Raw genomic sequence first — 22066 nt, 5'->3', positions numbered from 1 at the left:
CCTCAATGAACAGAGAATGATGCGAATCACAAGGGGTGGTCCGAGATAATTTGGGACGCTCTATGCACTGTGCCACTAAGGGCAATTCCACTAATAGAGCCAAGTTGTAAGAACCAAACTATACAATAGTACTCACTTATTTCTTACTGTTACCCATGTCCCACTTTCTATTTTCTAATCCTCCTCACATTCACGTAATGTTTGGTGGTCGACGGCCCACCACTGCATAGACTCTCCTGCCCAGCCTGTTGCTTGCATAAGAGCCAAACTCCCCTCTCTTCTCTCCTCTATATGAGCATTTGCTTGGCTATAAGACCATTATTGTACTTACTCTAATCTAGCCAGCTATACTTAGATAAAAATTGCCGGATTGAATAGGTTTATGGGTTTTGAAATCACTTCACCGAAGCAGAGTATGCAGACTTAAAACTCCGTAGCAAAGACCTTGTGATACTCGACATGAGTGTTAACCAACTGACATATAATTGTAGACTAGAACTGGAGCCACCCTGCAACAACACAAACGGATTTCTTAAGTTACTCAGTCTAATGCTAAAAATTTCATGTCAGCCGACCGTCTATAACGAACACTGTTTTGGAAGCCTCGACAGCCTTAGACTTGCAACTCAACGGAAATAAGATAGACCATATCTGCCATTTTTTTTCAGGTCTAAAACTCGTTTTCACTCAGTTGCAACTTGCAAGTAAAGCCTGTTTCTTTCTTTCTTTCTTTTTTTTTTTGGGGGGGGGGGGGGGGGGGGGGTTGTAGTTGTATCAAATGGAAACAAATATCAAGTAGTAAGGATTATCTTAAGACCATTTCAAAGATCCTTATGCCAGCTCTTGAGCTGCTACAGTTCATTTCAGTGTCAAGATGTCTGTATCTCACTTCAGGGTGTTCCTGGTCCATCAGATAAACCCAAGTACACATACTACCAGAAGTTCATCCTGGTACTTTCAACCACATCCACAAGATGCTTAGTTCAGACAGCAACCAGAAAAAAATAGAAAGAGTAGAAAACATCATTCCACATTATGCGGCCATTGTAAAGGCATAGGGACCATGATCTATCAAGCTAAATGAACACTAACAGGAAAACTGAAACAGGACTTGATAAAGAAACAGCAAAAGAAAAATCAACAAAAAACTGAAGGCATCTGATCTTCAAGTTGGGTATGAACACATTTTGAACTCCTTTCGGAGTTTCGGGAAAGGTTAGCCTATCTAATTCAACAGTGTGTATTTTTTAACCAAAAAAATCAAACAATACTATGGGCAAATACTTGAAAAAACAAAGGTGAGCATCCGAGCTTACTGCCTTGCAAAATCCTTGTTCACGAGGAAAGTTAGAATATTCAGGTCCAAATGTAATGATTTGTCCCTACCACCCAGATAACTAGAAGGTTTGTGATCATGGGGTTGAGTTTCCTGCAGGAGATATATTACTCTGATTTTCTGGTAATTTGCACAAAGGCAGTTCACCCAACTATTTTACCTGACATTGAAATTCTCTAATGACCAAATAAAGTGAGGCCATAGAGGGTCATAAACGCGATATACATTAGTTTCTGGTGCGCTAAACTTCAAGTTATCTTTAAGATACAAACGCCACCAAGAAGGTGGTCCAACAAAAAAAATAAAAATAAAAATAAAGGCTATGGTGCTTGACACGGAGCTTATCAAAACATGCACACAATACAAGGTGTAGTAGAAGGGATAGAACACAATGCTAGTACCGTTTTGATATGTGTGGCATGGAGCACTTCTGTTTCCTGTCATGGTAAATCTTCACAATGACAGCAGCTGTTTCCTCTATAGCTTTTCCAGTGATCCCTGCATGAAAACAGTATAAAAGCATGTTTTTAAACAAAGAAACAACAAATAAAAGGTTTCATGAATACAACTAACTTGACTTACCAATGACTGGCCACATTGGGTTTTGAGCAAAAATTTGATTTGCATGGACCAGTTCCTGCCTCACATGTTCCATTTCGGCATAATTGCTCTGATACCCATCACCAAAACCTAGAGCTTTGGCCCTAGTCTTTCTAATTGCTTGAAGAACCACTGGATTTATTGTCAATCCAAAAATTTTGTCTTGGCTGATCTCAAAAAGGGTCTTTGGAAGATTCACTCCCATCACAATTGGGACATTTGCTACCTTGTATCCCTTTTGAGCTAGATATATTGACAATGGTGTCTTCCCTGTACGTGAAACGCCAGCAAGTACAATGTCTGCACGGTTGAGGTTCTGTGGCTGAGCCCCATCATCTTGTTTGATGGTAAAATCGATAGCATCAATCCGTCGAAAGTAGTCCTCTGTTAGCTGACCCTGTCGACTAGGAGAGCTTCGTGGAATTCCAGATGGAGCAACACCAATATGAGAAGCAATGGCTTCAACAGTAGGCCGAAGAACATCAGTGGATGGAACACCCCAGAAATCGCAGGCCTTCTTAGCTGACTCTGCCATTGAAGGATCAGCAAGGGTATATAGAACCAGTGCCCCTTCCTTTGCTGCTTGCTTTATTATCTCAAGAAGTCGATCCATGCTGTCGATCTACAGAACATTACAAAAGATGCAGCCTATTACCAAAAAGTGATGTTCAGCTAACATTTTTGAAGCCAATGCAGGTAGAAAAGTGGATAACTAGCATCTAGTCGGGATTTTCCTGAGAGAAGAATATGACAAACATCTGTTTTTTCTCCAACAATATGATCAATACATACAGGCAAGAAAAGAAAAAATAGTCATGGCAATCGGCCTGTTCGCTGGTTGGTTTCTGGGCTGGTTTGGGTTGGCTGGTGCTAGTTTGTTGTGAGAGGAAAATATTGTTGGCTGGCTGGTTTGGGCTGGCTGAAACCAACAAGCGAACAGGGTGAATAAGGGGGTGTTTAAATGCAGGGGCTAAAGTTTAGGGATGTCACATCGAGCGTTCGGATAGTAATAATAAACCAAATTACACAAGGCCTCAGTAATCCGCGGAACGAATTTATTAAGCCTAATTAATCCGCCATTAGCACGTGTTTACTGTAGCACCACGTTGTCAAATCATGGACTAATTAGGATTAAAAAATTCGTCTCGCAAATTAGTCTCAATCTGTGCATTTAGTTTCGTAATTAGTCTATATTTAATACTCCATACATGTGTCCAAATATCCGATGTGACAGGGGCTAAAGTCTAGGGGGAAATAAACACAGCCTAAATAACATATACAGTACGTTGATAACTAGTATCCCAACTGCCTGATACATAGTTGCCTCTGCACAAACACTTATTAATGTGCGTACAAGACCGAGACAACATTTTAACCAACAGAAAAATAGATATGCATGAAGCAACCTTGCAGTTATGAATTTGCACAAAACTTCTGCCTCTACCGTCTACCCCAGTATACATGATCCATATGCATACCCTTGGAGATTGTTAATTTATCTTCACTCAAAGAAAGCGTCCAAAACATAAATTTTCTGTATTACAAATAAATTATTCTTCAAATTGAGAAATTGTAGCATAGCACAGTATTTGATAGTAGTTGTACTATAATCAACCTGAAAATAGATCATGCTTGTGCACCCCACCATATCACTACAGAGGAGGGTGCCATTGTATTCCCAGAGTGTTAAATTCCATTCGTAAAACTAGCAGTCATTGATTTGTCCTCGAAGATCTGGCTCTTCCTCAGTTCCTCAGTTTCATTTCTCCAAATTAGCATTTCACATTCAAATTATTCAGTTACACTTGTGGCATCATCAAAATTTACAGCTACAGTTCAAGAATTGCAGGGCCCCTAATTGGCTAATTCGATAGATAGATGACAAAACAGGACATCTTCCATGATAACTACTCACTCTGTCAGCAGCTAGCACACCATGAACTGAACGTACTTCGAGCAAAATAAATAAATAATAAGTATATGAAGGCATGGGGAGATATTTACCATGGAGATGAGGTGGGTGTTGACAGCGCAGCCGCGGTCGACGAAGCAGTGCTCGAACTGTCCGAGCGCGGCGTTCACCGCGTGCTCCGCGGTCCACCCGGTCCCGTCCGACACTATGTAGATGGCCTTCCCGGCCGCGGCGTCCCTCTCGGCCACGCACACGTCGTCGTCCTCGCCATCCTCCACCGCCACCGCAGCGTCCTCGGGCCGCGGCGACTTATTCACTGGCAGCACCGAGGCCGAGGCCGAGGAGAGCTTCGCGCGGTCCGACCCCGGCCGGCGGCCCGACCGCAGCGCCCGCGAACGGGACCACCGGCTGAGCTGCGGGCTCGCGCGCAGCACGTGGGACGAGGCGGCGGCCTCAACCGGGCGTGGTGGCGGGGCGCCGTCAGACTGAGACTGGCCTGGGCTCTCGACGGCGCGGGTGAGAGCTGGGGGAGAGTCAGGGGCGCAGGACGAGGGGGCGAGGCAGCGACCGGTGGGGGACGGCGGCTGCAGCGGCGCCGCGAGCGGCTTGGTGCTCCCAATCATTGAGCTAAGCTGAGGGCGGCGGCGAATCCAGCGGTCACTGTTTGCCCGCGTGGGTGGACGACGGATGGCGTGGAGGCGTTTTTTATACGTACTCCGTATATTTGATATAGGCGGGGCGGTGATTGGAGTCGCCGGTTTGGTCATGTGGCCGCGCGGGTTTGGTCGGTCAGAAACATGGGACGCCATGACGCCAACGGGGTTGGACCATGGACCACCAGTCCGCCACGGCGCCACCCATGTCTCGGCATCCGTGGCCCGCGGGGAAATCTGCGTGCGGATTTGTCCTTTTAGACTAGATCAGGTAGCGTGGCCAGCGCAGTGCTACGGAACAACTAATTTTTTTTATTAAAAACGTACGGACATAATAAGATAACAATGTTATCTAACAAATCGTTTTTGATCCAATATGATGTTCAACCCGTGCATTGCTACGGGTTTATAAATTCACACGATCCTATATATTTTTCAGCTAATACATATATGAAAGAAATGACTTATGTGCACCGTGGTTTTGATTTGGGTACAGACGTAGGCAACCGAAACACTTTGTACGGACAGATATCTTACCAGAACAGCTTGTAGTTCACTTTACTAAGCACCTCCTTAGAAGCCAATTATTGCCCACCATCAATACCTAAGCTGTTTAGATTCTAGGGAGATATGACCTCTGTGAACTGCATGTGCTTTCCTGTGAGCATTTTTCTCAATTGCTTAGCACCTACCAAAAGAGACAGGCTCACTTCATGAAATGTTGATCAAGCAGTTAGCTGACCTTGATGGATGAGCCAAATGCTAGCCAGCTCCTTTTAACTCTGTACAACATCAGCCAAACAGGAATTTGAGCTCAGGTAGAATAGGATCACAAGAAGCTATATTTAAAAACAGAAGAAAATGACAATGGTGAGACAGAGCAAATCATTCACTGTGAAGGCGTTACATTAGCCTATGGTGGATGCAGAAAACTTATTGGTCTATAGAGCTGACTGGAGCACACTGAAATGTTTCTTCTCCAAACATCCATTCTGCAAAAAAAAAAAAAAAAAATGATGTCGTTGTGTGTCAGTAGCTGCTTCTTGCAGCAAGAAAATCAAGCTAGAGGACGCAACATTACTTCTTGCATCAATAGCTGTCCATGAAAGCAGCTCCAAATTGTATGGTTGCATTGGTGGAATAGTTACATTGGATCCATATTTGGATTAGTTGTAGATATTTCGCAATTAATATCAAGAATTACGGAAATATGGAAACAAACATGTTCTTTGGTCTTAAAGCTGCACTTAAAATCATTATCTTTTTCTTTGTCGGCACTGAAATTTTTATTATTTAAAGCGGAGCCAACCGGATTACCATAGGATCTTGAGTTCCCGGCATCCTCATCCTACACTAGTTGAGGTAAATAACGAATCGGAGAAGCTATTTGAACGTCATCAGAAATACATGGGTGTCACGATGATACAAAAATTGGAAGAAAAGAATAGCTCACCGTAAATTTGTTCTTTTCCAGTTCTGAATCCCTTCTCTCCTCCTCTCGCTTCTTTTGGATCTCCGGAAAGGCTACAGATCACATATTTTGCACGGAAAAATCAAACAACCTATAGTACATACACAATTTGAGATGTGAACAACAGATGGTGCGACAATTTTCGAGTCGTCAATCAAGCCGCTTCTTCTTCATGCCGTTGGCTCCCCTAGATCCATGATTCCGATCCCTCCCTCCCCATGCCTCCTGGCCGCCCGGCCAGTGGCAACCACTAGGATGCGATGCGAGACTGGCAGACTGCAACGTCTCTCGTCACGTTCCATTCTCCACGGGCGACGGTCATCGGCCCCTCCCCACCTACCACTCTGCTCCCTCCCACCCCCGCCCCACGCTATGAGGCCACCCACTTCCTCTACAAATAAATCCCCTGGCATTTCCTAGCCCAACATGCTCTTCCCCCACTTCCTGCTGTGAGTGTCATGAATTAAGGTACTCGTGGTCGATGTGGTAGGTGGCGATGGCCTTCAAGCTGGGCACCAAGGCCACAGCGGCGTCGCCCGCAGCTGCTCACGGGGGAGGCCTCGCCCGTGGAAACAGACATGTTCTTTGGTCTTAAAGCTGCAGTTGAAATCATTATCCTTTTCTTCGTTGGCACTGAAATTTTTATTATTTAAAACAGAGCCAACCGGATCACCATAGGATCTTGAGTTACCAGCATCCTCATCCTACAATAGTTGAGGTAAATAACGAATGAGAGAAGCTATTTGAACGTAATCAGAAATACAAGGGTGTCACAATGATACAAAACTTGGAAGAAAGGAATAGCTCACCGTAAATTTGTTATTTTCTGGTTCTGAGTCCCTTCTCTCCTCCTCTCGCTTCTTTTGGATCTCAGGAAAAGCTACTGATCACATATTTTGGACGAAAAAAAAAATCAAACAACCGATAGTACATACAATTTGAGATGTGAGCAACATATGGTGCGGCAATTTTTGGGTCGTCTATCAAGCCACTTCTTCTTCACGCCATTGGCGCCCCTAGATCCATGATTCTGATCCCTTCATTCCCAGTGGCAACCACTACGATGCGATGCGAGACTGGCAGACTGCGACATCTCTCATAATGTTCCGTTCCCCACGGGCCACGGTCATTAGCCCCTCCCCACCTACCACTCTGCTCCCTCCCTCTCCCATCACACGTCACCAGGCCACCCACTTCCTCTAAAAATAAGCCCCCTAGCATTTCCTAGCCCAACATGCTCTCCCCCCACTTCCTACTGCGAGCGTCCCGAATTAAGGTGCTCATGGTGGAGGTGGTAGGTGGCGATGGCCTTCAAGCTAGGCACCAAGGCTGCGGCGGCTCACCGGGGAGGCCTCGCCCATGGAAACAGACCTGTTCTTTGATCTTAAAGCTGCACTTGAAATCATTGTCCTTTTCTTTGTCAGCACTGAAATTTTAATTATTTAAAGCGGAGCCAACCAGATCACCATAGGATCTTGAGTTACCAGCATCCTCATCCTACAGTAGTTGAGGTAAACAACGAATCAAAGAAGCTATTTGAACATCATAAAAAAATACAAGGGTGTCACAATGATTCAAAAATTGGAAGAAAGGAATAGCTCACTGTAAATTTATTCTTTTCCGGTTCTGAGTCCCTTCTCTCCTCCTCTCGCTTCTTTTGGATCTCAGGAAAGGCTACTAATAACATATTTTGCACGAAAAAATCAAACTTGATGAGAGACCGGCAGACTGCGATGTCTCTCATCATGTTCCATTCCCCACGGGCCACGGTCATCGGCCCCTCCCCACCTACCACTCTGCTCCCTCCTTCTCTCGCCACACATCAAGGCCACCCACTTCCTCTAAAAATAAGTCCCCCAGCATTTCCTGGCCCAACATGCTCTTCCCCCCACTTCCTGATGCGAGCGTCCTGAATTAAGGTGCTCGTGGTGGAGGTTGTAGGTGGCGATGGCCTTCACGCTACGCACCAAGGCTGCGGCGGCTCACCGGGGAGGCCTCGCCCGTGGAAACAGACCTGTTCTTTGGTCTTAAAGCTGCACTTGAAATCATTGTACTTTTCTTCGTTGGCACTGAAATTTTAATTATTTAAAGCAGAGCCAACTGGATCACCATAGGATCTTGAGTTACCAGCATCCTCATGCTATAGTAGTTGAGGTAAACAACGAATCAAAGAAGTTATTTGAACATCATAAAAAATACAAGGGTGCCACAATGATTCAAAAATTGGAAGAAAGGAATAGCTCACCGTAAATTTGTTCTTTTCTAGTTTTGAGTCCCTTCTCTCCTCCACTCGCTTGTTTTGGATATCGAGAAAGGCTATTGATCACATATTTTGCACAAAAAAAAATCAAACAACCGATAGTACATACAATTTGAGATGTGAACAACAGATGGTGTGACAATTTTCGGGTCGTCAATCAAGCCGCTTCTTGTCGTTGGCTCCCTTGGATCCATGATTCCAATCCCTCCCTCCCCATGCCTCCTGGCCACCTGGCCAGTGGCAACCACTGCAATGCGATGCAAGACTGGCAGACTGTGATGTCTCTCATCACGTTCTGTTCTCCACGGGCCACGGTCATCGGGCCCTCCCCACCTACCACTCTGCTCCCTTCCACCCCCGCCCCACGCTATGAGGCCACCCACTTCCTCTACAAATAAATCCCTCGGCATTTCCTGGCCCAACATGCTCTTCCCCCCACTTCCTGCTACTAGTGTCCCGAATTAAGGTGCTCGTGGTCGATTTGGTAGGTGGTGATGGCCTTCAAGCTGGGCACCAAGGATGTGGCGGCATCGTCCATAGCTGCTCACCAGGGAGGCCTCGCCCGTGGAAACAGACCTGTTCTTTGGTCTTAAAGCTTCACTTGAAATCATTGTCCTTATCTTCGTCGGCGCTGAAATTTTTATTATTTAAAATGGAGCCAATAGGATCACCATAGGATCTTGAGTTACCAGCATCCTCATCCTACAGTAGTTGAGGTAAATAACGAATCAGAGAAGCTATTTGAACGTAATCTGAAATACAAGGGTGTCACAATGATACAAAACTTGGAAGAAAGGAATAGATCATCGTAAATTTGTTCTTTTCTAGTTCTGAGTCCCTTCTCTCCTCCTCTCACTTCTTTTGGATCTCAGGAAAAGCTACTGATCACATATTTTGCACCAAAAAATCAAACAACCGATAGTACATACAATTTGAGGTGTGAACAACAAATGGCGTGAAATTTTTTGGGTCATCTATCAAGCCACTTCTTCTTCACGCCGTTGGCTCCCCTAGATCCATGATTCTGGTCCCTTTCTCCCAATGCCTCCTGGTCGCCTAGCCAATGGCAACCACTATGATGTGATGCGAGACTGGCAGACTATGACGTCTCTCATCATATTCCGTTCCCCATGGGCCATAGTCATCGGCCCCTCCCCACGTACCACTCTGCTCCCTCCCTCTCCCACCCCACACCATGAGGCCACCCACTTCCTATACAAATAAATCCCCCAGTATTTCCTAGCCCAACATGCTCTTCCCCCCACTTCCTGCTGCGAGTGTCCCAAATTAAGGTGCTCGTGGTGGAGGTGGTAGGTGGCCATGGCCTTCAAACTAGGCACCAAGGCCACCATGGCTCACCGAGGAGGCCTCGCCCGTGGAAAAAGACATGTCCTTTGGTCTTAAAGCTACACTTGAAATCATTGTCCTTTTCTTCGTCGGCACTGAAATTTTTATTATTTAAAGCGGAGCCAACCGGATCACCATAGGATCTTGAGTTACCAGCATCCTTATCCTACTGTAGTTGAGGTAAACAACGAATCAAAGATGCTATTTGAACATCATAAAAAAACAAGTGTGTCACAATGATTAAAAAATTGGAAGAAAGGAATAGCTCACCGAAAATTTGTTATTTTCTAGATCTGAGTCCCTTCTCTCCTCCTCTCGCTTCTTTTGGATCTCAGGAAAGGCTACTGATCACATATTTTGCACCAAAAAAACAAACAACCGTGAGTGGCTGTAGGCTGACCGGCCCCTAGGGCCCACATGTCAACCCCGTCTCGCTACGTCGGTTCTCCACCGCCTTAAGGATTGCACCTACACTGTTTATTCAAGTTGGTTTGATCTGAGGGCCCAGGATTGATGCTCCGGCCTATATATACTGTTGGCGGTCACTAACGACCATTTGTAACCGCCAATTATAGTCCAAAACAGGAGAAATAAACATACTTTTGGCGCATATGCATTTACTATTGACCTAGTTCCACTTGTATTGGAGAAAACATGTTTTGCAAGACACATATTCGAATACAAGTGAAAACATAGCAAAATGTGCAAACATGAAAGCGTAAAGCAAATTCTATACCAAAGAAGGAGAAAGAAGCCCACCTACACAACTTACCTGGGCAAAATACCACTGAGGACGTGACCTAGGCCTAGCCAGCAGCCCACCGGAGCAAGGCGATGGTCAGTGGAGCAGGCCCGAGTGCGGCCGCACCGCCACCAGCACGCCTTGGCCCCCACCTTGCTCTGGCGGTTGCATGCCACCATGCATAGGCGGTTCCCTAGGATTTCCTAATTTTCCAGCACCAAACCGTCCTCACTCCACTATATAAAGAGGGCTAGAGCTCACCTCTCAGAGACACCAACATTTGGAGCTACACCTCACCTCTCTACTTGTACTCTTTTAGTTCTTAGCTTTAGTAGTATTTGAGAGCAAGGCAAGAGCTACTTGGAGAGTTTGTCTCCTTGGAAGAAAGAGCAACTTTGATATGAATAATACTATGAAGAGTTCTTCCATATTCATGCTCTCATATCATTTATATAGTAGTGCATATGAACTAGAGTATAGTTTTTATGTTATAATCATGATATATGAACTAGCATATAGTTTATGTGTTATGATCTTAACATGTTCAACTTTGAGCTTAATCATTCATATGAATTGTATGAGTAGAAGTAGAGCTAGGGTTGGGGTGGCAATTCATCGTTCCTTCGGGGTTGCCTATATTCTTGCTTGTCAATCCGTAGGGTTGGAGTCCCAGGGGGGGTATAGGTAGTTTCCTTTGTACACGGGCGTGGTGCTTGGGTGCATGGAAACCTTTGGATATGACGGTATCCCACGGTTGAGGGGTAGGCAGCAGGTGGTGAGAACCTTGTCCGTCCCTTGTAATCCCCCATGTCTGGATATTATGTAGGAGTTTTAAAGTCTCTCGCGCTTGCTGGCAGACCAGTGCTCAGAGATCTCCCCGTCCATCTTAATCATAGTTCTAACTCTAGTCATATAACTTGTATGATCATTATCTATTCTTTGCACAGCTATATTAGAACATACCGGCTCCACTTAGGAATATTCTTTTATTCTTTTTTTATATGCTTAGTATAGTTGGATTATCATCATGTTCATGCATAAGTTCGTATAGCGCTCACTCTAAGGATCCATGGGTGGGTGGTCGACATTGTGTAAGCATGGTGCTTATACGTTGTTTACCTGCTGATACACCCTATATTCCGGGTCATGTGGTAGATCGCGGATGTGACACTCCCGTTGAGTCCTTTGTAGTCTACTCCCCGAATATAGGTATGCACGTAGGATGCGATTACGAAGGAAGACAAGCTCTGTTCTTAATCTTCCTTAGTAATATATCTTATGCTTAGATATGACGATGGTCTTAGCAATGACTACTAGGTATAATTACACTAATCAATGTATGCTTTGACTTATAATTAAGAATGACTTAGGAATTATTCCTCTAATATTCTACCTAACCATGCTAATGCCATAGAAAGGAGTACTCTGAGTGATTTATCCTTATCATTGATCAATACGTATCATATATATCTTATCCTATGACTTACCCCTATTATGAGTAGAATATTGGTTATGGTTTACTTCTCCATCAATCGTATAAGTTATCAATACATGTCCATGCCATACCTTCCCTATGGTAAAAATATAAATAACGATACCTAGAATACTCTCGAGTGAAGTGCTACAATGGTATATTATCTATGCGCTTGCAGATTCCTTTCCATTCATATCTATATATATATTCTTTCTAGTCACATGAAATAATAAAGAACTACTTAGTATCATTCTAGTAGTAATACTAGGTAAAACCAACAAGCATCTCTGGCACCATCATTAGGGATGACAACCTAGTACAAGTAATGCTAAGAGATGTAGGCATATCATAGGTGGCTACTTAAAACAAGTGACATGTTAATAAATACCAACAAGCATTTTTGACGCCGTTGCCGGGGAAGGTAGCTAGGCAAAGGAAGTATTGATAAACTTGTACTTATTGATGTGATCGAGATAACCATTGACCTCTGCTTAAATAGGCTTACCCATGTCTTGTCTGCTTCTGTATCTTATGTGCAGGGTAATGTATGACCGGTTTTGACCTTCCGACAAACTACGTTGATGATCCAGAAGCATTACTTAAGAGAACTAGAGCTAAACTCAAGAAAGCTTCAGCTTTAGAGTTGGAAGACAACCAGATAAGGCAAAGCTTAACACATGAATTTGAAGCTATGGCTGACAAGACTCTCCGTGAATTCTCTGCTCCAACTATGGCCAACATCCGTACTGGACCGACAACCAATGTCGGAGATAATGGATTTAAACTCAAGCCAACTCTCATCAACATGGTGCAAGCAAGCCAGTTTTGTGGAAAGACACATGAAGATGCGAGTGCTCATCTCCAACACTTCCTGGAGATCTATAGTACTTTCACCATCAAAGGAGTGACTAGAGATGCCGTACTACTTTGCCTCTTCTCATTCTCACTTTTGGGGAAGGTGATGAGGACATCACTATTTCATAGCATACAAGCCAAGTAGAGGAGGAGGTCCAGCATGGGCGTCCAATTCATCTTTTTCGTGGTGGAAGCCGAGTCCAACTCAAGTTCGAGTCCGGTTTGGGCTCCAAGACCAGTCTGCCTTAAACTAGCCACCCAGGACGTATCCGGACTCCGTTTTCGATGATCCACATATGGATGGAAAGATAATTTGATAAGGAAGCCAATCCAAGTGGTTTCACGTCAAAAGCTCTTCAGAATCAACAGTAATCGTCGAAACAAGTCAGTGTCCAGAATCTGCCAGGGTGCTGCGACACCAGTTTTTGGTCCGTTGGACCGTGTATCATGTTTGGGCCCATTAGGGGGCGCGTCCAGGGGGGGTGACACCCAAGACTCTATAAATACCAGCCGTCACTCTCCTTAGGGGTTGGGTTTTGTTTAGTTCTTGATTTCCTCGTGAAACAGACATCGTTTTGCTGTAACTGTCGCCGCCAAGGCCGCTTACTATGAACCAGGGCCCCAGTTCTTGATCTTGTTCGCCTGTGGCGATTAGTCCTTTCGAATAAAGACTTGAACTCCTTCTCATTATCAAAAGCCTCATATTTATTTGCAATTTCAGATTGCGTTTATCTCGTTCTTGATTGTGTTCTCGATTCGCTTGCAGGAAAGCCTTCTCGGCGAGGTCAATCGCGTTCGCGTGGTTGATAACCAACGGAGCAGTGGTGTAACGGTTGCGGGGGTCCGAATCAGTCTTGGTTCGAAGCCTAAATCGTGAACGTCGAGTCTCCACCAATCGACGCTATCATACCTTTCGGAAGATTGGGCCTAGTCTACATCAAGTGGTATCAGAGATCTTGTTGCCCGTTAGGTATACCTTTGTTTCCCCCCTTTAGATTATTACTGTTTTTGCATTACCTACAGTCCACAAAAAGCTAAAAAAATATACATCGTCACATATTCCCTATCCTATAGCCTCATTGTGCCATGTAATTTTGTCTCTGTTTCGCGTTGTTGAGTTTGTGCCCTAGGTCAAGTTCTTGTTGCTGGTTTTAGATCGTTTTTTAAGTCTAGTTTGTGTTTTCCCTTTGTTTTTCATCATAATCCGTGAACACCTTCAAGTATTGCTGTGATTCCTTTGTATTCATCAAACCCTAGTCCACGCCATATTATTTGTTACACTTGTCTTCACTGTTTTCATCAAATCCTTGCTGTCGTGACTAATTTTGCGCACATTGTTCCCGTTTTATCCTCTAATTCAGAGTCCGTTCTTAAAACTGGTCTAGTTTTCGCATACGAACTCCGTTTTTGACGTTCCATATATGCAAATCGATCAGAAAAAAATTTCGGATCCATCCATCCCCTGATTTATCAGGGTTCAAAAATTTTAGATTGGCCAAAAAGTGGTCACAAGATCCTCTTTTCGTGGTCACAAGGTCTTTATCAATTTCGAGCACGTCTTCTAGAAATTCCACAGGCCACGTCTTTCACTTATTTAAGCTCAAATTTTCTATGGCTACTTCTTTTGTGCTCCTAAGTGAAGAAAAAATATCAAAAAAAGAAAGAAAAAGTCAAAGAATCCCAAAAAAACAACGATAGCCCAAAAATAGAGAAAAAAGAGAGGGGCAAAAGTGGAGCGCATAGAGAGCGCCATTTGAGCTGTATTTGCGTGTGCTGATTTCTACCTTGTTCCTAATCATATTCTTGCTGTCCACATCACTTGATACATCTGGTACTCAGAACATGAGTAGGCCAGCAACTAAGACAAGTACTTGGGATACTTATTCAGCTTTGCTATTTAGTTGCGAATTTTGTTATTCCTTGCTACTATATTGTGCCTATCCAAGCTCCATTTTCTTCTAACCAAGTATAGGTTTGCCTTGCAATTGTTACACTCAAGCTACAACGGTATCACAGTCACCGACCGATTGCACCGCCTGTTGCTTTGGTAAGAACACTTGTAAGACCGTGGTAAGACGCTTGAGAGTTGAGTGCCTTATTTTTCCTTATCCACAACCTAAGTAGTTGGTAGGGATAATACTATTTGTATTATCTTTTTCTTTCTACTAACCATGTCAGGAAAAGCCGGAGGCAGCGGCCAAGGAAACGAGGATGTACCTATGGATTTCAATGACTGTGTTTCTAAGAATGAGCTCCGTGCCGTTCTTGATGACAAGTTCAATGAGATCCTTCAACAAATCACCAATTTGGCCAAGAGGATTGAAGATGTTGAACAACGACATCTGGAACCACGTCCTGAAGATGATGATGATGATCTCTCTGAGGAGGACGATGACGATGGCGACACGGAGGCTGAAGCTGAAGCTCAACGACATGCTGAGGATGCACGTAACCGTAATCGGTTGAACTTTAATCGACGCGGTATGGGAGGTAACAACCAAGGTAATAATGATCTTTTCTCTAAAACCAAGTTTAAGATACCTCCTTTTTCTGGTTCTACTGATCCTGAAGCATATTTAGATTGGGAGATGGCTGTAGATCAAAAATTTAGCTCACATCAAGTACCTAAAGAATATAGAGTTAGACTTGCTACTAGTGAGTTTACTAGTTTTGCTCTTTTCTGGTGGAATGATATTTGCAATAATGCTAATGCTAATGCTAATGCTAATGCTCAAATACCTCAAACCTGGACTGTTCTTAAATGACGAATGAAATCAAGATTTGTTCCTCCATACTATCAGCGTGATCTGCGATTAAAACTGCAACGTTTAAATCAAGGTAGTAAAACTGCTGAGGAATATTATCAGGAGCTTTTAATTGATCTAGCACGTAGTAACATATAAGAGGACGATATGGATAAGTGTTCTAGATTTTTTGGAGGTTTACGTCGTGAAATACAGGATGTTCTTGACTATAAAGAATAGACTAGATTTTCCCAATTATATCATTATGCTATTAAAGCTGAAAGAGAAGTACAGGGACGACAACCTAGGCGATCCACGACTCCATCCGCAACTCCATCCATTCCTTCATGTCCAACCGAGGTGAGTAAATTTTCTAATGTGCAGACACCATCAGCGCCTGTAAAGAAGAATTCTCCTATCACACCTTCTTCCAATGGATCTGCTACACCTTCCTCTAGCAGCTCTTCTAAAGTTGTGTGCCACCGCTGTAAGGGCATGTGGCATATTGCTAAAGAATGCCCCAGCAAACGTGCATATATTGCTACTGATGATGGTGGGTATGCTAGTGCTAGTGATGAAGAGAATGAATTTGCACTTGCAATTGATCTTTATGTAGATAAATTTACGGATAGTGCTGAAGATCTTGATGAGGTAATTGATAGTGTGGCATGCACTGCAAACTACAAATCAATCCTTATTTAGCATATTTTGAGTACACAAGTTGAGCTAGTAGACAAGCTACAACGCCATAATTTGTTTCACATGTTCCTCATTGTCAATAATTTCCGTGTTCGTGCTATAATTGATGGAGGGAGCAGTAATAATTTAGTAAGTTCTGAGCTTGTCAAGACTCTTGGTTTATCTACACGTGCTCTTCCACATTCATACCATGTTCAGTGGTTCAACAATAGTGGCAAGGCAAAGGTAACACAATCTACTCGTGTGCAATTTTCTATCGGGTCATACCATGATTATGCTGATTTTGATGTCGTGCCTATGCAAGCTTGTTCACTTTTGTTAGGCCGCCCTTGGCAATATGATAATAATGTTGTACATCATGGTAGGTAAAATAGATATACTTTTATGTTTAAAGGAAAGACTATTGCTTTACTTCCTTTATCACCTACTGAAATTGTGCAATATGAAAAGAAACTTGCTAAAAAGAAAAAGAAATGCCATGATAAAGACTTTAGCAAACCAACAAATGAACCATCAAGTAACATGAAAGAAGTTTTATTTGCTCTTAAATCTGTTCTTGCTGATCATGATGAACCATGTTATGCTCTAACTTGTACATCACCGATATGTCCACTTGATCCTACTCCTAGTGCTATGCCTCTTGTTGGTACTAACCTTTTACAGGTGAAGGAGGATGAATTCCCAATAGGGAAGCCACCATGGCAGCCGCCTTTGAGAAGGATGGGGCGCCAAAATGAACGTCTTTGTCTAGAACCATCGTTGCTGTCATCCAATGGAGGAGACGATCTACTTCAGTCGAGGACGACTTCAATTCAAGAAAGGGAGGATGATGAGGACATCACTACTTCATCGTATACAAGCCAAGTAGAGGAGGAGGTCCAGCACGGGCGTCCAATTCATCTTTTTCGTGGTGGAAGCCGAGTCCAACTCAAGATCGAGCCCGGTTCGGGCTCCAGGACCAATCTGCCTTAAGCTGGTCACCTAGGATGCATCTGGACTCTGTTTTCGATGATCCACATATGGATGGAAAGCTAATTTGATAAGGAAGCCAATCCAAGTAGTTTTACATCAAAAGCTCTTCGAAATCAACAGGAATCATCAAAACAAGTCAGCGTCTAGAATCTACCAGGGTGCTGTGACACCAGTTTTTGGTCCATTGGACCGTGTATCATGTTTGGGCCCATTAGGGGGTGCATCCAGGGGGGTGATGCCCAAGACTCTATAAATACCAGCCGTTGCTCTCCTTAGGGTTTGGGTTTTATTTAGTTCTTGATTTCCTCGTGAAATAGACATCGTTTTGCTGCAACTGTCGCCGCCAAGGCCGCTTGCTGTGAACCAGGGCCCCAGTTCTTGATCTTGTTCGCCTGTGGTGATTAGTCCTTTTGAATAAAGACTTAAACTCCTTCTCATTATCAAAAGCCTCATATTTATTTGTAATTTCAGATTGCGTTTATCTCGTTCTTGCTTGTGTTCTTGATTCGCTTGCAGGAAAGCCTTCTCGGCAAGGTCAATCGCGTTCGCGTGGTTGATAACCAATAGAGCAGTGGTGTAATGGTTGCGGGGGTCCGAATCAGTCTTGGTTCAAAGCCTAGATCATGAACGTCGAGTCTCCACCAATCGATGCTATCATACCTTTCAGAAGATCGGGCCTAGTCTACATCAGAAGGCAAAACAATGGTTCTACTCCAACAAAGATAGAAATACTACATGGGATAACTGCTCCACTACCTTCCTAACAAAGTTTTTTCCCATAGGCAAGACCAATGCTCTGCGTGGGAGAATTTCAAGCTTTCAATAGCAACATGATGAATCTGTCCCTAAGGCATGGGAGCGCTTCCAAGATTAAATATCAGAATGTCCTCATCATGGGATGGAGAATTGGCTACTCATGCAGACTTTCTACCATGGGTTGACTAACAGTACCCATGAGACTATGGATGCTGCTGCTAGAGGTGCATTCCTGTCACTCACACTCCTAGCTGCAACAGCTCTTGTGGAGAAGATGGCCTCCAACCAAGGTTGGAATGAAGAAATTCTTTAGACCCGTAAGAGAAGTGGAGGTATGCATCAACTCAAGGAGGTAGATATGATGTCTGCCAAGATGGACTTGCTGCTGAAGAAGCTCAAAGACCGAGCTAATGAGAAGCAAGAAGTCATGCACATTCATGATTCCCGCATAACATGTGAAGAATATAGAAACACTGAGCATTCAGGGAACAATTGTCCTAAAACCCATGAGGATGTGAACTTTGTCAACAACAACTACTTTCATCCTCAACAGAATCAAGGATGGAATCAATAATAAAGGTCGAACTACCAAGGTAATTACTAAGGTAACCCTCAAGGTAATAATTTTAATAATTTCAATCAACCACCCTTGAGAGAATGGATTTCTGGCCAAGCTAAAATTATGGAGAACTTATCTATAAAACTAGCTTCCAATGATAGAATATTAGAAAACATGAGTAATAAAATGGATGACCTCTCCTCTGCCATTAAGAACTAGCATAGATTTAATAAAATGATAGAATCGCAAATAGCTCAGCTGGTGGCCGCTGTTCCTTTGATCGATAAAGCTAAGATTCTAGGGCAACCGAAAGATCTAGAAACTAGAAATCTTGTTGATATTCATAATGTAGCATATTACTATATATAACCATCGATAGGAAGGTGGATAGATTACACCTTGCCTAAGAAGAAGAGTGATCCAGGGAGACCTATCATCCTCATCGCTATTGGACCTCACATTTTCTAAAAAGTTGTCTATGACTTCGGAGCAAGTGTCAACATCATGCCTAAGGTAATCTATGATAAAATTAATGGAGATACTTTGTTGTACACAAATATACGTTTGCGGCTTACAGACCAATCACTCCGCTACCCCAAGGGAGTTCTAAAAGATGCCATTGTTCGAGTGGGACAATCATATGTTCCCGTAGACTTTGTGGTCTTGGAAACAGGTGGAGATGAAAGGGCACCCATTATCTTGGGTCAACCTTTCCTGAGCACCGCGAAAGCCATCATATAAGCAGATAGTGCCAAGATCTATTTCACAATCAAGAATAGAAATGAGAAGTTTTCTTTCAAGAATCGTATGTTGCAATCTCCTGGACATCTACAAACGCCACACCTGCCCGAAGATACAATAGTGACCAAGAAGAAAAACAATAGAAGGAGGAAGAACAAGGCTAGACAGTCACAAGAAGAATCAGTCAACATGATCAACACACTCAGATCAGAGTACGACCACCTCCTCACTTCACCATTCCTTGCTAAGAAGGATGATCCTGGTGTACCCATGATCGAGTGTATCATTGGACAAAGAATCTTCCACAAGAACTTTTGCAACATTGGATCGGGTGTCAATATAATGTCCAAGGTAATGTATGAATTTTTATTTAGTGATGAACCTTTGTTCCCTACATATATGCAACTGTAGATGGTAGATCAATCAATTTGATTTTTAGAGGGAATAGCAAAAGATGTCATGGTAAGAATACACGATCAGTTTACCCCAGCCGACTTCATGGTTCTAGACATGGGTGAAGAAGAAGATGATACACCCATCATCCTGGGAAGACCGTTCATCAACACCACCAATGCGATCATCTACGTTGGATCTAGACAAGTCCACTTCCAATTCCCTGGATTAAAGGTACGATGCTATTTCAATAGTTATACCACTTATGAGTAGCCCAACAAGAATCACTCTAGGAGGAGACATCGATCATCACAACACCAGAAGAATCAATCTCCAAAGAATGGATGGGAAGAAGATGAAGAACCTAAAGAACCTATGAAAGATGAACCTACTCCTCCAAAGTCTAGTCCACAGGCCAAGCAGGTATGGAAGGAAAAGGCGACGTTGTAAAAATCACCATCACAAGAGGTGCAACCATCAAGGTTTCCATTGCCGAGACCAGATGATGCACCTAAAGAATAAAAGGGATCTTCTCTAGCCGAGTCCTGTTCAGAGGACTTAAAAATCCAAACCCTCGCCATGAGGCAACATCGGTAGTTATCCATATTTACTTTTCTGCATTGCATAAATTATTTTTCACTTGAGCATATTTACTCTTCTGCATTAGCATTGCATTAGTAAAATAAAATAAAAATTGCATTATTGCATCATAAAATTCTAAGCCCCATGTGAATTGATCTGCGATGTAAGTAACCAAGGGAATATTCGCTGTGGTGGCATAAAAATTAAAAATACCATGCACACATATTTTTCTGTTCTGCATATCATAAATAAGAAAATCCAAAAAATATATTAGGTAAACATCTTGCTAAAATTCTACCAATACAAAAATATTTCCGAACCTAAAAAACAACTAATCTCAGGACGTCTGACCACTAACCCTTTATCCTAATCTGTTTCACGAGTTTTGGTATTCTTGTTAGTATTTTGCAGGATGATATACATGAGATCAAGAGCAAGTTCACTCGGTCGACTTCATCTCGTTCCACCAAGAGTGCACCCTCTGAGAGAAACCTAACTTCCTGATGGACGAGAAAGACATCTACTAGCAAATTTGCTCTGAGAAGGATCACTCAACTTCAACATTCGACCACGCCAACATCTAGCTTGGGGGAGGAGCATCCCCTATGTATCTAGCTAAGTATTTCTTTCTGTTTGCTATTTTTAAGTTTGCTATATAGTTGCTAAAAATAATAGCTAAAAGCAAAATAAAAATTGATCTTTATTAGTAAGGTATGTCTAGATTTTTAAGAGTTAAATAAATGGACTATGAGGATAATCTCTTGCAAAGGAAATGATGAATAGTTACTCTATTGTAATTCCTTTCAAGTACTTAGTTTTCAGTCTTGAATTCTTTTGAGTTTTGGATAAGACTGCTTTGACATAAGAATTTACTCTGAATTTAAAACTCGTGGGTAGCATATGCTTGATCTAAGTCTAAATAATTGACGGATATGATATAAGAAGGTCTGAGCTGATGTTTATCTTGTTCCAAGTGATACTAGAGTTCCAGAGATTCATCTTTTGAAAAACATAAAAATATTACATGATGAGCTTCTGTATGACAAAGCTTGAATTCCTACTAGAGCCATATATAATATTTAGACTAGAAAAACTTTTACTTACATGCTGTTTGTTTTGCATTGAGTTTAGTCATGCTTTGTTAACCCTTATAAGAGGTTTGTCATGCTCTTAAAATTAAGATCACATACACATCACTCACATATGTACTACTCCTACAATGGGGGTAGGTGCAAAAACATGCCTTCCATCTAAATCAACAAAAAATGTTTCACTGCTACACTAGGAGTAAAACACCAAGAACATGTTCATAGGATTTTTTACTAAACAGATGCTCCAAGTTCTTATTGTTATCTCTTAAAAGTTTTGTTGTAGAAAAGCGGCATGGGCTATGCAAAAGTTATTCATAAAAAAAGAAAGAAGAAAAAAAGTTGAGAAAAAATGGACAAGTGTTCGAGACATCTAAAACAATGGGTACTTCGATGCCCGCCTAAAAAAAGAAAAAGATGAATAAGATAGCTCATGTTCTCTTGCAAAGTTGTTTCCATGTTTCAAAAGAGAGATATGTTTTCAAGGAGCATAGTAGAAACAGGTTAGCCACCATTGTGGCAGAACCACCTAATCTAATGCTTCCCAAGAATACTTATCTTCCATTAGACACAAAGTTCCCCAAGAGAGGACACTAAACTACGTAGTTCCATCGAGCACACCCCAAGAAAGAACTCAAAAATCCACATTTTTCCATCAGGATCATAAATGAGAGAATAAAGCTTACAATATTCTTAAGTCATTTCTTACATCACTTTATTACATTACCAGAATATTTCCTCAATTTATTATAATAGCAGAATATAACAATGTTATCAGAGGTACAGAGGAAGCAGGATTAATTTAAGGACATGGTGATATTTTTATATAAGAGATGCTAGCAGATTTTACATCTTTTCTTATAAAAACCTTTCGTGAGGGTT

The 22066-nt window shown here is 42.6% G+C and overlaps 1 protein-coding gene and 1 non-coding gene across 2 annotated transcripts; both read right to left on the bottom strand.

Annotated features, from left to right (window-relative positions):
• Positions 1-70: 70 nt before the first annotated feature.
• Positions 71-4672, bottom strand: LOC136542408 (pyruvate, phosphate dikinase regulatory protein, chloroplastic-like). Its single transcript, XM_066534827.1, has 4 exons — positions 3941-4672; positions 1919-2558; positions 1738-1834; positions 71-509 (listed from the first exon to the last, which is right to left on the bottom strand). Exons 1-4 carry the CDS (start codon positions 4655-4657, stop codon positions 467-469), a joined length of 1497 nt encoding a protein of 498 aa, XP_066390924.1. The 5' UTR covers positions 4658-4672; the 3' UTR covers positions 71-466.
• A 13184-nt stretch (positions 4673-17856) lies between these two features.
• On the bottom strand, positions 17857-17965 carry LOC136547637 (small nucleolar RNA R71). The gene has a single exon (XR_010781602.1). It is a non-coding gene; the product is annotated as a small nucleolar RNA R71 (small nucleolar RNA).
• Positions 17966-22066: the final 4101 nt, after the last annotated feature.

Source organism: Miscanthus floridulus, chromosome 3, assembly GCF_019320115.1.
Source record: "Miscanthus floridulus cultivar M001 chromosome 3, ASM1932011v1, whole genome shotgun sequence".
NCBI lineage: Eukaryota > Viridiplantae > Streptophyta > Magnoliopsida > Poales > Poaceae > Miscanthus > Miscanthus floridulus.
Note: the sequence above shows the minus strand (reverse complement) of the source record. Positions and strands in the feature narration are given on the sequence as shown.

Bases quoted from the DNA above. Each gene is read 5' to 3' on its own strand.
- LOC136542408 (XM_066534827.1), bottom strand. From the start codon at position 4,657: ATGGCGTCCCATGTTTCTGACCGACCAAACCCGCGCGGCCACATGACC. The intron at 1,835-1,918 runs GTAAGTCAAGTT...GTTTTCATGCAG, and splicing joins CCCAATGTGGCCAGTCATTG to GGATCACTGGAAAAGCTATA. The intron at 510-1,737 runs GTACTAGCATTG...GTGTTGTTGCAG, and splicing joins ATGCCACACATATCAAAACG to GGTGGCTCCAGTTCTAGTCT.